This window comes from Mizuhopecten yessoensis, unplaced genomic scaffold, assembly GCF_002113885.1.
Source record: "Mizuhopecten yessoensis strain PY_sf001 unplaced genomic scaffold, ASM211388v2 scaffold4231, whole genome shotgun sequence".
In the NCBI taxonomy this organism is placed as follows: domain Eukaryota; kingdom Metazoa; phylum Mollusca; class Bivalvia; order Pectinida; family Pectinidae; genus Mizuhopecten; species Mizuhopecten yessoensis.
Window position 1 is genome coordinate 93989 of NW_018405441.1, and position 15628 is coordinate 109616.

General features: G+C 40.3%; 1 protein-coding gene across 3 annotated transcripts in view; it reads right to left on the reverse strand.

The window, feature by feature from the left end:
• The window catches only part of LOC110448733 (poly [ADP-ribose] polymerase 14-like), a 41678-nt gene that overhangs the window by 19694 nt on the left and 6356 nt on the right, over window positions 1-15628 (reverse strand). For all 3 annotated transcript variants that reach the window (XM_021495128.1, XM_021495126.1, XM_021495127.1), the window contains exons 4-13: window positions 12163-12390; window positions 11512-11748; window positions 9155-10885; window positions 5496-5966; window positions 4943-5154; window positions 4298-4537; window positions 1884-2105; window positions 1104-1161; window positions 333-467; window positions 64-129 (exon numbers count right to left, since the gene is read on the reverse strand). In XM_021495128.1, coding sequence (XP_021350803.1) covers window positions 64-129; window positions 333-467; window positions 1104-1161; window positions 1884-2105; window positions 4298-4537; window positions 4943-5154; window positions 5496-5966; window positions 9155-10885; window positions 11512-11748; window positions 12163-12390 — 3600 coding nt within the window. The remainder of the gene's footprint in view (window positions 1-63; window positions 130-332; window positions 468-1103; window positions 1162-1883; window positions 2106-4297; window positions 4538-4942; window positions 5155-5495; window positions 5967-9154; window positions 10886-11511; window positions 11749-12162; window positions 12391-15628) is intronic.

A 15628-nucleotide genomic window follows, 5' to 3' on the forward strand; every position in this document is an offset into this window, starting at 1 on the left:
TCAAGGTCATGCAATGAGGAGAATATGTGAAGGTCATACAATGGCATGCGCTGAGTAACTTACCATTGTTGTTACATTCATCTTGTATACCATCTCCAGCAGCAGCCAGCACAGCTTTTGATAACTGTCCTGAAGTGAACAAACACAACACCATTTCAACATCAGGTATACAGGACACAATCAAACTTTTTCACGGTGAAAAGTAAGCCTTTCTTCTGTATATTTGTACACTGAGTAAATAGATGAAACCAAAACAAAAATCTCAAATGATCCTCAGAATACCAATACAAAACAGCAGAGAAATACAGGTCAAGTTTTGTGCTCCTCCTTACCTTTACTAAGATTCAAACTCTCATCTACACCATTGATGATGACATCAGACGTCTCCTTGGTGATGTCACCACTGGTGACTATGACCTTGACCTTGTCGAACATGTCCTCCACCTCAGAACCAGACCCTGTGTTACCTACAGTAATTGTAACATCCATTATATAGGTTCAATCCTCAGCTCCCTCCATCACACCCAATTTTTACCCATCTTGTTGTGAATGTACTTATAGAGGTCAAGCTTACTTAGTGTGCTCTGCAATTCAGGTACATCAATTCAGGTACATCAGTTCAGGTACATCAATTCAGGTACATCAATTTAGGTACATCAATTTAGGTACATCAATTCAGGTACATCAATTCAGGTACATCAATTCAGGTACATCAATTCACCCCTAAGGTGATGTGCAGCAGTGCGTATATATATAACGGCACTCGTGGTAGTCTACACTTGGTCTAGCCGCTACACTTGGTCTAGCCGCCGCTACACTTGGTCTAGCCGCCGCTACACTTGGTCTAGCCGCTACAGGTACGTTTTTTACTTTCTGTTGGTCTGATCACTATTGCAGGCAGATTTCATAACTTATACATATATATATTACAGATGTCAAAAAATATTGATGGAATTCATCTGCAAGGGTACAGAAATAGAGTGCCCCATTGTTCAGAAAACCTTGTTTTACAGCTCATTATGGTGTAGTCTCTTAAACAACAAATAGAAGAAAAATGTAATATACAAAACTTAAATGTTAATGAAAGAACAATTGTTGCTTACTTGGCGATAAGGCAGCTGAACCTGAAGTCTTGTAATTGCTTGAGACGTGCTTGAACGCCTGTAACATAGAAACCATATACATGTATGATAGTCACACGAAATAAATCACCCAAAAAAGCTGAAAATATAAACAGTTTGAAAAGATACAACATCAGCAACATGACAACTAAAACAGCATCTAAGCAACTTGGAGGATCTCCTAGCAAGGTTTAAGTGAGCACCACCCAGTTGTCAAAACTACACTATATAACACATCCACAAGAACCTATAACCATAAGTAGAGAAAGAGGGACAACTCTTTCAGAAATTATTGCACATTTAAAAACGTAACTTATTCTGGACATGCAATATTAAAATTGAAAGCACTTTTACACAAATTGTTACTTGCTAATGAAAAACATTAAACATCATGGAAATCATTTGTACATATAAACTTGTACTTATGTGACATTTGTTGCAGGTTTACTCAAAGTTCATCAATGTACATACCGGTAATTAAAATTAAAAATTAGAGTTTTTAATAATTCCCTTTGAATTATATATAAATGGCTTTATATTATTTATAACATATTTATATTTAGCTTTTAAAAAAAACCACTTGAAATGCCACAAAAAGGATCAATTGGGAAATATCTTCCTATTGGCTCTCCTGAGTTGACACCAATGACTCTGTGATTTGTTACATCAATGCTTACTGTGCAGATAGGGTTTATCCTGTCTGTAGGTATTACAAACAAGACAAAGACATTCGTTGATTGTACTTTTAGTATGTTACTGTACCTTGACTGTAGCCGAGTCTTTGTGGAACACTACGAGATGTATTTCCTGTAGTGAGGGATTCTGGGTATTCTGTAGGAATTTATCCACACATGCATACATTGTGCCTGCCACCTGGTCAGCAGGGTAGTGCAGTCTTCCCGTCCCCATGGCAGGTATCGCTATGGAAACACATTTGTGACGGTTTGCCAGGGCTAAACACTTTGTTACCGTGTCACCAAGATTCTGGAAATTTATAGAAAAAATGTGGGATTATGACTGGACGTGTATCTATTGGAATTCCACTTCATTTATTTCAATAAACTTTGTTGACAAAGATGTCATGTAGCTGGACAGGGTGACCAGAAAGATCAACTGGGTCCGACATGGTGTCTAGAGGTCAGAGATCACTGGGTACAACATGATGTCTAGAGGTCAGAGATCACTGGGTACAACATGATGTCTAAAGGTCAGAGATCACTGGGTACAACATGATGTCTAAAGGTCAGAGATCACTGGTTACAACATGATGTCTAGAGGTCAGAGATCACTGGGTACAACATTATGTCTAGAGGTCAGAGATCACTGGGTACAACATGATGTCTAGAGATCAGAGATACGTTTCCTTCTTCCTTGAGGGATCACTGGGTACAACATGATGTCTAGAGGTCAGAGATACGTTTCCTCCTTCCCTGAGGGATCACTGGGTACAACATGATGTCTAGAGGTCAGAGATACGTTTCCTCCTTCCCTGAGGGATCACTGGGTACAACATGATGTCTAGAGGTCAGAGATACGTTTCCTCCTTCCCTGAGGGATCACTGGGTACAACATGATGTCTAGAGGTCAGAGATACGTTTCCTCCTTCCCTGAGGGATCACTGGGTACAACATGATGTCTAGAGGTCAGAGATACGTTTCCTCCTTCCCTGAGGGATCACTGGGTACAACATGATGTCTAGAGGTCAGAGATACGTTTCCTCCTTCCCTGAGGGATCACTGGGTACAACATGATGTCTAGAGGTCAGAGATACGTTTCCTCCTTCCCTGAGGGATCACTGGGTACAACATGATGTCTAGAGGTCAGAGATACGTTTCCTCCTTCCCTGAGGGATCACTGGGTACAACATGATGTCTAGAGGTCAGAGATACGTTTCCTCCTTCCCTGAGGGATCACTGGGTACAACATGATGTCTAGAGGTCAGAGATACGTTTCCTCCTTCCCTGAGGGATCACTGGGTACAACATGATGTCTAGAGGTCAGAAATACGTTTCCTCCTTCCCTGAGGGATCACTGGGTACAACATGATGTCTAGAGGTTAGAGATACGTTTCCTCCTTCCCTGAGGGATCACTGGGTACAACATGATGTCTAGAGGTCAGAGATACGTTTCCTCCTTCCCTGAGGGATCACTGGGTACAACATTATGTCTAGAGGTCAGAGATACGTTTCCTCTTCCTTGAGGGATCACTCGGTACAACATGATGTCTAGAGGTCAGAAATACGTTTCCTCCTTCCCTGAGGGATCACTGGGTACAACATGATGTCTAGAGGTCAGAGATACGTTTCCTCCTTCCCTGAGGAATCACTGGGTACAACATTATGTCTAGAGGTCAGAAATACGTTTCCTCCTTCCCTGAGAGATCACTGGGTACAACATTATGTCTAGAGGTCAGAGATACGTTTCCTCCTTACCTGAGGGATCACTGGGTACAACATGATGTCTAGAGGTCAGAGATACGTTTCCTCCTTCCCTGAGGAATCACTGGGTACAACATTATGTCTAGAGGTCAGAGATCCGTTTCCTCTTCCTTGAGGGATCACTCGGTACAACATGATGTCTAGAGGTCAGAAATACGTTTCCTCCGTCCCTGAGGGATCACTGGGTACAACATGATGTCTTGAGGTCAGAAATACGTTTCCTCCTTCCCTGAGGGATCACTTGGTACAACATGATGTCTAGAGGTCAGAGATACGTTTCCTCCTTCCCTGAGGGATCATCCCATCAATTTGCACAATTTTGAATCTCCATCATCTGAGGATTTTTCTGATCAGATATGGTTAATATCAATCACAAAATGCGGCCCCATCCCTCTGCCCCCTCGAGGGTCAGCCCAGTGTTTGTTCACTTTTGAACCATCATCACCATGATGGTTGGTATCAATCACATAGTTCAAGAAGAAAAATTTGCTTGTAACATTGTGGTCAAATTACCCCTTTTTGGCCCCACCCCACAGCCCATGTGTCAATTCCTTCATTTGTTTATTATTTTAATCTCTACCACTTCAGATTATTTCAAGTGACATTTGATGAAATTATATTCAGCAGCTCAAAAGAAGAAATAATTTGAAGGAATTATTGTGACAAAAGCTGTAGTTCAACTTAAGCTCACCTTGGTCCCTTGGACCAGGTGAGGTAACACATACGACCTTGACCGACCTTGATTGCGTTTCCTCCTCCCCCATCCCACTTAGGTATGGTGACATGGTAGATGTGGTTACAGTTGAGTTGACCTCCTGTGGTGACTGCCACGTCTCCTGCTGTGATCCCACGCGGGTATTTGTCGTTACACTCCTGTTGTACTGACGGACCAGCAGCCTGGGAAAGACCCTTGGACATGACAGTCCCATCAAGGTCAAGGTTCGGGGTCACAGAACTAACAATCACATCTACATGTACCTACAACACCAGCATCATAATCACTTAGTGATTCAGGAGATAAACTTATCATTGAAACTATCTAGGCTTCTGACTATCCCTATTCCTTATCCTTATTACAATACACAGGAAGGTCTTAAGACATTTATCAAACAAGTTAAACCATATTTGTTGTGCGCTTAGCCTTATGGAGACAAGCATATTTCATATTGACTGAGCTTTGTCTGTGAAGGAATATTCTATAATATATATATTTATATATGGGTTACTCATGCTAAAGTTTTGTCTATGAGTATCAGTGGTTTTTTTCACAAAGTTGTCGTTCTGCATTCTTATTCATAAGCCAATAATATTTCAATGCAAACTGTTACTTTGAATTGTTTCATGAAATTCACACCATCAAAAAACAAGCTAATTCAGTCTTACTTTCATTTTTGTCAAGTCTCCTACTTCCAGTCTGATGGGATGACCTTGACCTCCAGATTTTGCTGTTTGACCTTGAGAGGGTGACTGCAGACCACGTTTCGCTTGGCCCCATCCCTTTCTCTTGGGTGGTGCAGCTGTGGCTCCCTTGGAGCTGTCTGGAAAATCTTCTTCTTCAACTTCATGATAGATGTGACCTTGATCGCCTTTGGATGCTACAAAATGAGCAAAAGGAATATGTGACCTTCAGCTTTCTCAGCCTTTATACTTCTGAATGATATCTTTTAACCAACTGTAGTTAGTTTAGTAATTTTTGACCTTCAGCCTTTATGACCTTTATACATCTAACTTAGGTCTTTTAAACAAATGTAAGTATAATTTAGTTATGTTCCAATGACTCGTTTTGACCTAGCCTTTTGATCGCTGTCAAAATCATTCCTCAAGTAGATCTTGTGGATTTTTATCATGTGGCAGAAAATTTGACAATGCAAAAACTGAAAATGTCTATCCACATTTGTGCCTTGATACTTAATAATAACCGATTAAGGTTCATTACCTGTCTTGCCTTTCTTATGATGATCCTCATCTTCAAACACTTTGACATTTGTGGAGCCAAACTCACTAGCTAAAGCTTTTGTGAAACCCTGAATAGCATCATCATTTACATCACATAAATACACTTCCTTCACTGGAGAGTCCTTGTCATCACCTAGCAACAGTTCCTTCAAGGTGGCCACGACTGTAGCAGTGGCTTTGTGTGTTGGATATTTAAACAACCTTCCACAACCCAAGGCAGGGAAAGCTATCGACTGATGAGAGCCTTGTGCTGCTTCCTGTAAACTCTCCTTCACAGCCATCTCTACAATGTCCAGGTCACCCTTACTACCTCCCTGCCAGACAGGGATTGCAGCATGTATGATGACCTTGCAGTCAAGGTCACCGCCAGTTGTTGTGATCACATGACCCTTTTGAACTTTGCCATGGTTACTGATGTGTCTGTCACACTGTGTCTGTATAGACTGGCCTCCTGAAACAGAAAGAACCAAACATGGAGGTGAATATTTTATCACAGTTAATTTAGCATGACCAGCAAAGTGTCTATGTGTAATGTATCAATTACAGCACGGTAGTCTGATGGCACGGCACGGTAGTCTAGTGGCACGGCACGGTAGTCTAAGGGCACGGCATGGTAGTCTAATGGCACAGTACGGTAGTCTAATGGCACGGCACGGTAGTCTAGTGGCACGGCACGGTAGGCTAATGGCACGGCACGGTAGTCTAATGGCCCAGTACGGTAGTCTAATGGCACGGCACGGAAGTCTAGTGGCACGGCACGGTAGTCTAAGGGCACGGCATGGTAGGCTAAAGGCACAGTACGGTAGTCTAATGGCACGGCTCGGTAGTCTAGTGGCACGGCACGGTAGTTTTAGGGCACGGCATGGTAGTCTAATGGCACAGTACGGTAGTCTAATGGCACGGTACGGTAGTCTAATGGCACGGTAAGGTAGTCTAATGGCACAGCACGGTAGTCTAATGGCACGGCACGGTAGTCTAATGGCACGGTAAGGTAGTCTAGTGGCACGGTAAGGTAGTCTAATGGCACGGCACGGTAGTCTAATGGCACGGTAAGGTAGTCTAATGGCACGGCACGGTAGTCTAATGACACGGTAAGGTAGTCTAATGGCACAGTAAGGTAGTCTAATGGCACGGTAAGGTAGTCTAATGGCACGGCACGGTAGTCTAATGACACGGTAAGGTAGTCTAATGGCACAGTACGGTAGTCTAATGGCACGGCACGGTAGTCTAATGGCACGGCACGGCAGTCTAATGGCACGGCACGGCACGGCAGTCTAGTGGCACGGCACAGTAGTCTAGTGAACGTAAGGTTGCGGGTTCGAGTCACGGCACGGCACTGTGTTGTATCTTTGAGCAAGATACTTTACTTCGCTTGTTCCAGTCTACTCATCTGTGAATGAGTACATGGTTGGGCAGTGCTAGAATTGTAGAATGCTAGCTGTGAGTGCCAAAATGGCAGCACCGACTGAATGCTCCCCAGGGAGTTGAGAAAGATATTGGCTAGTTGCAAGGTCCTATACCCACTGATAATAATTTGTGAACCGCTTTGAGACGACCTATAAACTAGGTTGTGATAAAGCGGTAGATAAGAACCTCAAATTATTATTATTATTATCAATGACTTTACTCTATAACCTTCATCTGGAAAATGACTAATACAAAAAGTGTAGAATATGTAAGAGTTGGTTATATAAAATTGATACACTCCGCTACATGAAAAGAATATGTACACTTTGTTGTTAGATATGTACAACATCATCAAAATGATGAATCAAATTGACAAATTAATTCGGCTATGCTTTATATAATATTTGTACAAATACATGTTTAACAATTTTGTGTATACATACACTTCACTGGTCATTTGTCTGTTAAAGGTTACAAAGTATCTACAAGGTTTTATTCTTTCATACAACTAGAATAATGGTGGCTGAAATTTGTGATTTTTTTTATCTTGGAAAGAAAATGGCAAATATGTTTTAAATCACTCAGGATTTAATCACATTTTCACTTCATTTATATGCCCTTTTTCTGAATTTTGTTTTGTTTTGCTAAAAACAATTCTAAAATAAAACTGAATGAAATACTTTATATTTTTTGTCAGAAAACATTTTTCATTGTTCAGCAAATCTTTAATTTGTTGTTTGTTTCATTTTTCATTTCAATTTCAACCAACATCTCTTATACAGGTATACACACCTGCCTCTACGACAGCCTTGGTCAGGCCTCCCTTGTGTTACATACCTGCCTCTATGACAGCCTTGGCCAGGCCTCCCTTGTGTTACACACCTACCTCTACGACAGCCTTGGTCAGGCCTCCGTCGTGTTACATGCCTGCCTCTACGACAGCCTTGGCCAGGCCTCCCTTGTGTTACATACCTGACTCTACGACAGCCTTGCCCAGGCCTCCCTTGTGTTACATACCTGCCTCTACAACAGCCTTGGTCAGGCCTCCGTCGTGTTACATACCTGCCTCTACGACAGCCTTGGTCAGGCCTCCATCGTGTTACATACCTGCTTCTACGACAGCCTTGGCCAGGCCTCCCTTGTGTTGCACACCTGCCTCTACGACAGCCTTGGCCAGGCCTCACTTGTGTTACATACCTGACTCTACGACAGCCTTGCCAAGGCCTCCCTTGTGTTACATACCTGCCTCTATGACAGCCTTGGCCAGGCCTCCCTTGTGTTAAACACCTGCCTCTACGACAGCCTTGGTCAGGCCTCCGTCGTGTTACATACCTGACTCTACGACAGCCTTGCCAAGGCCTCCCTTGTGTTACATACCTGCCTCTACGCCAGCCTTGGCCAGGCCTCCCTTGTGTTACATCCCTGACTCTACGACAGCCTTGCCCAGGCCCCCCTTGTGTTACATCCCTGCCTCTACAACAGCCTTGGTCAGGCCTCCGTCGTGTTACATGCCTGCCTCTACGACAGCCTTGGCCAGGCCTCACTTGTGTTACATACCTGACTCTACGACAGCCTTGCCCGGGCCTCCCTTGTGTTACATCCCTGCCTCTACAACAGCCTTGGTCAGGCCTCCGTCGTGTTACATACCTGACTCTACGACAGCCTTGCCCGGGCCTCCCTTGTGTTACATACCTGCCTCTACGCCAGCCTTGGCCAGGCCTCCCTTGTGTTACATCCCTGACTCTACGACAGCCTTGCCCAGGCCCCCCTTGTGTTACATCCCTGCCTCTATGACAGCCTTGGTCAGGCCTCCCTGGTGTTACATACCTGCCTCTACGACAGCCTTGGGCAGGCCTCCCTTGTGTTACATACCTGCCTCTATGACAGCCTTGGTCAGGCCTCCCTTGTGTTACACACCTACCTCTACGACAGCCTTGGCCAGCCCTCCGTTGTGTTACATACCTGCCTCTACGACAGCCGTGGTCAGGCCTCCCTTGTGTTACACACCTGCCTCTACGACAGCCTTGGTCAGGCCTCCCTTGTGTTACATACCTGCCTCTACGCCAGCCTTGGCCAGGCCTCCCTTGTGTTGCATCCCTGCCTCTACGACAGCCTTGGCCAGGCCTCCCTTGTGTTACATACCTGTCTCTACGACAGCCTTGGCCAGGCCTCCCTTGTGTTACACACCTGCCTCTATGACAGCCTTGGCCAGGCCTCCCTTGTGTTACATCCCTGCCTCTACGACAGCCTTGGCCAGGCCTCCCTTGTGTTTCATCTCCGGACTGGCACAGTTCACCATGGCTGCTACCTTGACATTGGTGATATCTCCTTGGAACACCTGGAACTTCAGACCTTTCACCATACATTTGGCCTTCTTAACTAGGGTCAATTGAGACTTTTCTGACATCTGACCCTTGTGACCTCCGCCGGTTGTCTCATCTTCCACATGAATAATACAATTCTGTACGTTTGCCAAGCTTTTGATTTCTTTCTTTCCATCTTGTGATCCAAAGAAACGTTTGACACCAGGTTTGACAACGTTATGCTTCACTTCAAATATTTCCGTTTTGATCATGTCTTTTAATTCATCCACAGCTTTTTCAACTGCTTTTTTATTCCCTCTTATTTCATATCCAGTTTTGTTCCCAGGTCGACTTGGTTTGATATTCAAGTTTAAATCTTGCAGGTCCATTAACTGTTCTGTCAGGTAGGTTTTGATAAACTCCATTTTCCCATCAACAACATCAACAAATTTGACATGTATACCATGACTTTCTTCAAACTTGTGTGTAGCACTGGTTACCATAGTTACGACCTCTTTGAAGACATCGCTGGTTGCTGTGACAATGACCTTCTGATTTTTTTTCTGTAATTCCAAGTGGAATTTCCAGGAAAATTTGTCATCCAACTTTTCACGACAATCCAGAAGGCTAGTTGAGTCACACCACTGTTCAAACACCTCCTCCACTCTAACCTCCCCTTCCATTAGATATTCGTCCATCACATCTTTGACCTTGGAGAAGTCTGTAGCTTCTGTTCCCAAGATTTTACAGCTCCCCTTCATGCTTTCTATAACAACTGTTTCCCCGACATTCAGCATCTCTCTGTACATTTCTTCAAGGATCGCCTGTTTTGACATCATTTCTGACTTTCCCGTCTGAAGGGAGAATGTTCGTGCTTCAATTGCCCCCATCTTCTCCATTAACGTACACTTTGCAGTTAATATCTGCTCCTGACTGCCTTTAAGAGTTATCTGCCCATTCTCTGTATCCATGGTTACAGATAACCCAGAACAAGTGTACTCTATATCATCCTGCACACCTAACTTGACTAACAAACAAACCTTGAATGCATTCTGTTCAATGACAACTGTCTTTGCCTCTTTTTCCTCCCTCGCTCTGTCTATTATAACCTTGACCTTTGTATTTAAGTCTGCCACAGCATCCTGCCTCCCGACTAGAATGACCTTGAACTCTTCTTTGGATATCACCGTGGCTACATGGTCAGGATTGTCTACAACCAGATCTCTTAGCTTAGCCATGAAGATATCCCAGAGTTTTGTGTCTTTATCAGTAGCCAGAGTTTTACTGTCCATAGTGTCACAAAACTTGTTTATAACCCGATCTACATCTTCCTGCCATGTTTCCACCAGATTATCATACTCCCTGCATTCAACATCCAATGTACATTCAACCTCAGCTTTCACCTCCTTGTCAGCACCACGCCAGATCATTTGACCTTTAACCTCACAAAGGTCACTCTCCAGCTGGGCTTTATACAAAGATGATGAGTAGGCAAAACTGAGGATGCACTGTTCAATGTTGCGCAGCTGAATGGGGCCGGGGAGCTTCCTTGGGGGAGGGGCAGACCAGGCTGGGTCTCGCAGGGCCGGGTAGTACAGGGACACTTGTACAACACTCTGTCCTATCTTAAGGTGATCCTTCTTACAGACACGCTTGGCCACTATAATAGGAAAATAGGTATAATGTAAAAGTACTGCGGAAACTTGTCAGTCCCAACACTTAAGAAATGGTGTAAAATGTACATGTTACAGGAGAAGGAGAAATGCACAGCCAGACCGGGACTTGAACCCGGACCCTCTGAACTCAAGTCAATCACTCTACAGATTGAACTACGGGATCCTTGGTAGTCTATAGACAACATTTACTATACAATAATTTAATTTTGCCTATTTCCCCCATATTTTTTTTGGTATATATCATGTATACCTAAAAAGAAAAACAACTGATGACGGAACTACTTTTTACACTTCAGAATGCAAAATTACAAAGCAGCTTTTTTTTAGCGCAATTGTTTAGTTTACATAAAAATTAAATAAATCTTTAACTGTGCATTTACAACGTGTTTGTCTACTATTTTTAAATTAAATTATAAAGAATGCCCAAGATTTTGTTTTGGTATATACGGTATATATACGGATTTATGCAAAGTGCACAATTTTTTTTCGGTAAATACCGTATATACCAAAACAAAATCTTGGTCATTCCTTAAATGTACAGTTGAAGGTCTTGTTTATAAAATGTATACATGGTTGATACACGTTTAGATTTAAACAATGTTGCACTTACCCTCCGGGTCCGAGTATGTGATGATACACATGTTGAATCTGTCAATCATCTCAATATCTTCAATGTCCCCGCCTCCACTCCGACGCTCGTTTGAGAACAACCCATCCACAGTGTCCTCACTGTGTGATTCCGACAGTTTCGTTACTTTGACACAACTAGATTCAGCAACCCTCGATACTCGTAAATGATGCTTGTCAAATGCTTTGTTCTCACATGCTTTCCGTAGTTTGTCTAAATCTTAAAGGAAATGAAAATAAGATCAGAGTTAAACAAGCAAATGAAGTAAGACATTCTTGATGAAATAATTCTGTGTAAAGAAAATGACAAATATTTTAACACTTAAAATACTTACATACTTAACTGGTATCTAATCTTTCAAAGTCACTTATTTCTTAGGCGAATGATCAGTGCTGACGGCCATAATGCTTTTATCCACTTTATTTTTTGAGACTGACTGACAAGTCTACAAATTGCTATATAGCCCAAGGTATTATATAATATTAGTTTTTTTAATATTAATGAAAACAATACTTCAAATAACTCTATTTATATTGCAAGTTCAGGGCGAAGGTGGAGAGGCTACTTAACACTTGTTCCTATAGAACTGATAAGACTAGTCCTGGTCTGTAGGGTTAATATTATAAATCTTACCAATTTTGTCACCAAATTTAACGACAGCACATCCAGAATGGTGCACTAAAGCATCCACCTCATTTGAACCACATTTACGACTGGCAAGAAAGTAAATTAATCCATCCTCGTCAGAGTTGGGATCAATATTCTCTATCAGGTAAGTATTGGTCTCAAGGAAAACGGCCTTCACATCCAACTTGTTTCTACTTATGACATGTCCCGATTTCTCCAACACTCGGCTTATCACTAAAAATAGAAGAGTTCCATCAAATCATGGTTTTAAAGTTATATACAGCACATAAAAATGATATATCGTGATCGGATTTAAACTATACTTGATTCAAGTTTCAATATATTTATACTAGAAAAACATCAGATAAAGCTATGGATACAGAAATACGTCTATAAGGATTATGTAACAGTTATTGAAATTCTTTCAACAAAGTACTTTTTAACACAATAAAAACAGCTGACTGGAAACATTGATCGTAAGTTTTCATATCATTGTCCTTTAGGATTAGTAAACAGTGTTACAGTTAAACCTAAGGTTGAGTTGTTACATGATGAAGTAGTTATGAATATAAACAAAGATTAACAACAAAAAGTAGATCCAACGTCTTGTGGTTGTATAGATTGATCAGTGGGGCGCTTCACTCCGAGAGTGGATACCAGAAGGTATGCAGGGCGATAGGTATTGAATATGTAAATATAATAGGCGGGGTTCAAATCACAACACAGCTCAGATGTGATTGGAACCCCGCCTATTATGAATATAAACAAAAGTTTATTTAGTGTGAGAATTGGACTATAGCATGTGTAACAGGAGAGAGAAAAATGCACAGCCAGACCGGGGTTCGAGCCCCGGACCCGCCGAACTCTAAACGGACCTCTACCACATGAGTTACCTAGTCGACAACGATCGACCAAGTCCAGTTCTTCTAAATATGTCATAAATGCATTTGCACATGAAGAGATGTTATCTGTTTGTTAGTAAGTGTATATGAGTGTGTCTTTGTTATCTGTTTGTTTGTAAGTGTATATGAGTGTGTCTTTGTTATCTGTTTGTAATTTATATGAGTGTGTCTTGTTATCTATCTGTTTGTAAGTGTATATGAGTGTGTCTTTGTTATCTGTTTGTAATTGTATATGAGTGTGTCTTGTTATCTGTTTGTAAGTGTATATGAGTGTGTCTTTGTTATCTGTTTGTTTGTAAGTGTATGTTAGTGTGTCTTGTAATCTGTTTGTAAGTGTATATGAGTGTGTCTTTGTTATCTGTTTGTAAGTGTATATGAGTGTGTCTTTGTTATCTGTTTGTAAGTGTATATGAGTGTGTCTTTGTTATCTGTTTGTAAGTGTATATGAGTGTGTCTTTGTTATCTGTTTGTAAGTGTATATGAGTGTGTCTTTGTTATCTGTTTGTAATTGTATATGAGTGTGTCTTTGTTATCTGTTTGTAATTGTATATGAGTGTGTCTTTGTTATCTGTTTGTAATTGTATATGAGTGTGTCTTTGTTATCTGTTTGTAATTGTATATGAGTGTGTCTTTGTTATCTGTTTGTAATTGTATATGAGTGTGTCTTTGTTATCTGTTTGTAATTGTATATGAGTGTGTCTTTGTTATCTGTTTGTAATTGTATATGAGTGTGTCTTTGTTATCTGTTTGTAATTGTATATGAGTGTGTCTTTGTTATCTGTTTGTAATTGTATATGAGTGTGTCTTTGTTATCTGTTTGTAATTGTATATGAGTGTGTCTTTGTTATCTGTTTGTAATTGTATATGAGTGTGTCCTTTTATCTGTTTGTAAGTGTATATGAGTGTGTCTTTGTTATCTGTTTGTAAGTGTATATGAGTGTGTCTTTGTTATCTGTTTGTAATTGTATATGAGTGTGTCTTTGTTATCTGTTTGTAATTGTATATGAGTGTGTCTTTGTTATCTGTTTGTAATTGTATATGAGTGTGTCTTTGTTATCTGTTTGTAATTGTATATGAGTGTGTCTTTGTTATCTGTTTGTAATTGTATATGAGTGTGTCTTTGTTATCTGTTTGTAATTGTATATGAGTGTGTCTTTGTTATCTGTTTGTAATTGTATATGAGTGTGTCTTTGTTATCTGTTTGTAATTGTATATGAGTGTGTCTTTGTTATCTGTTTGTAATTGTATATGAGTGTGTCTTTGTTATCTGTTTGTAATTGTATATGAGTGTGTCTTTGTTATCTGTTTGTAATTGTATATGAGTGTGTCTTTGTTATCTGTTTGTAATTGTATATGAGTGTGTCTTGTTATCTGTTTGTAAGTGTATATGAGTGTGTCTTTGTTATCTGTTTGTAAGTGTATATGAGTGTGTCTTTGTTATCTGTTTGTAATTGTATATGAGTGTGTCTTTGTTATCTGTTTGTAATTGTATATGAGTGTGTCTTTGTTATCTGTTTGTAATTGTATATGAGTGTGTCTTTGTTATCTGTTTGTAATTGTATATGAGTGTGTCTTTGTTATCTGTTTGTAATTGTATATGAGTGTGTCTTTGTTATCTGTTTGTAATTGTATATGAGTGTGTCTTTGTTATCTGTTTGTAATTGTATATGAGTGTGTCTTTGTTATCTGTTTGTAATTGTATATGAGTGTGTCTTTGTTATCTGTTTGTAATTGTATATGAGTGTGTCTTTGTTATCTGTTTGTAATTGTATATGAGTGTGTCTTTGTTATCTGTTTGTAATTGTATATGAGTGTGTCTTTGTTATCTGTTTGTAATTGTATATGAGTGTGTCTTTGTTATCTGTTTGTAATTGTATATGAGTGTGTCTTTGTTATCTGTTTGTAATTGTATATGAGTGTGTCTTGTTATCTGTTTGTAAGTGTATATGAGTGTGTCTTTGTTATCTGTTTGTAAGTGTATATGAGTGTGTCTTTGTTATCTGTTTGTAATTGTATATGAGTGTGTCTTTGTTATCTGTTTGTAATTGTATATGAGTGTGTCTTTGTTATCTGTTTGTAATTGTATATGAGTGTGTCTTTGTTATCTGTTTGTAATTGTATATGAGTGTGTCTTTGTTATCTGTTTGTAATTGTATATGAGTGTGTCTTTGTTATCTGTTTGTAATTGTATATGAGTGTGTCTTTGTTATCTGTTTGTAATTGTATATGAGTGTGTCTTTGTTATCTGTTTGTAATTGTATATGAGTGTGTCTTTGTTATCTGTTTGTAATTGTATATGAGTGTGTCTTTGTTATCTGTTTGTAATTGTATATGAGTGTGTCTTTGTTATCTGTTTGTAATTGTATATGAGTGTGTCTTTGTTATCTGTTTGTAATTGTATATGAGTGTGTCTTTGTTATCTGTTTGTAATTGTATATGAGTGTGTCTTTGTTATCTGTTTGTAATTGTATATGAGTGTGTCTTTGTTATCTGTTTGTAATTGTATATGAGTGTGTCTTGTTATCTGTTTGTAAGTGTATATGAGTGTGTCTTTGTTATCTGTTTGTAAG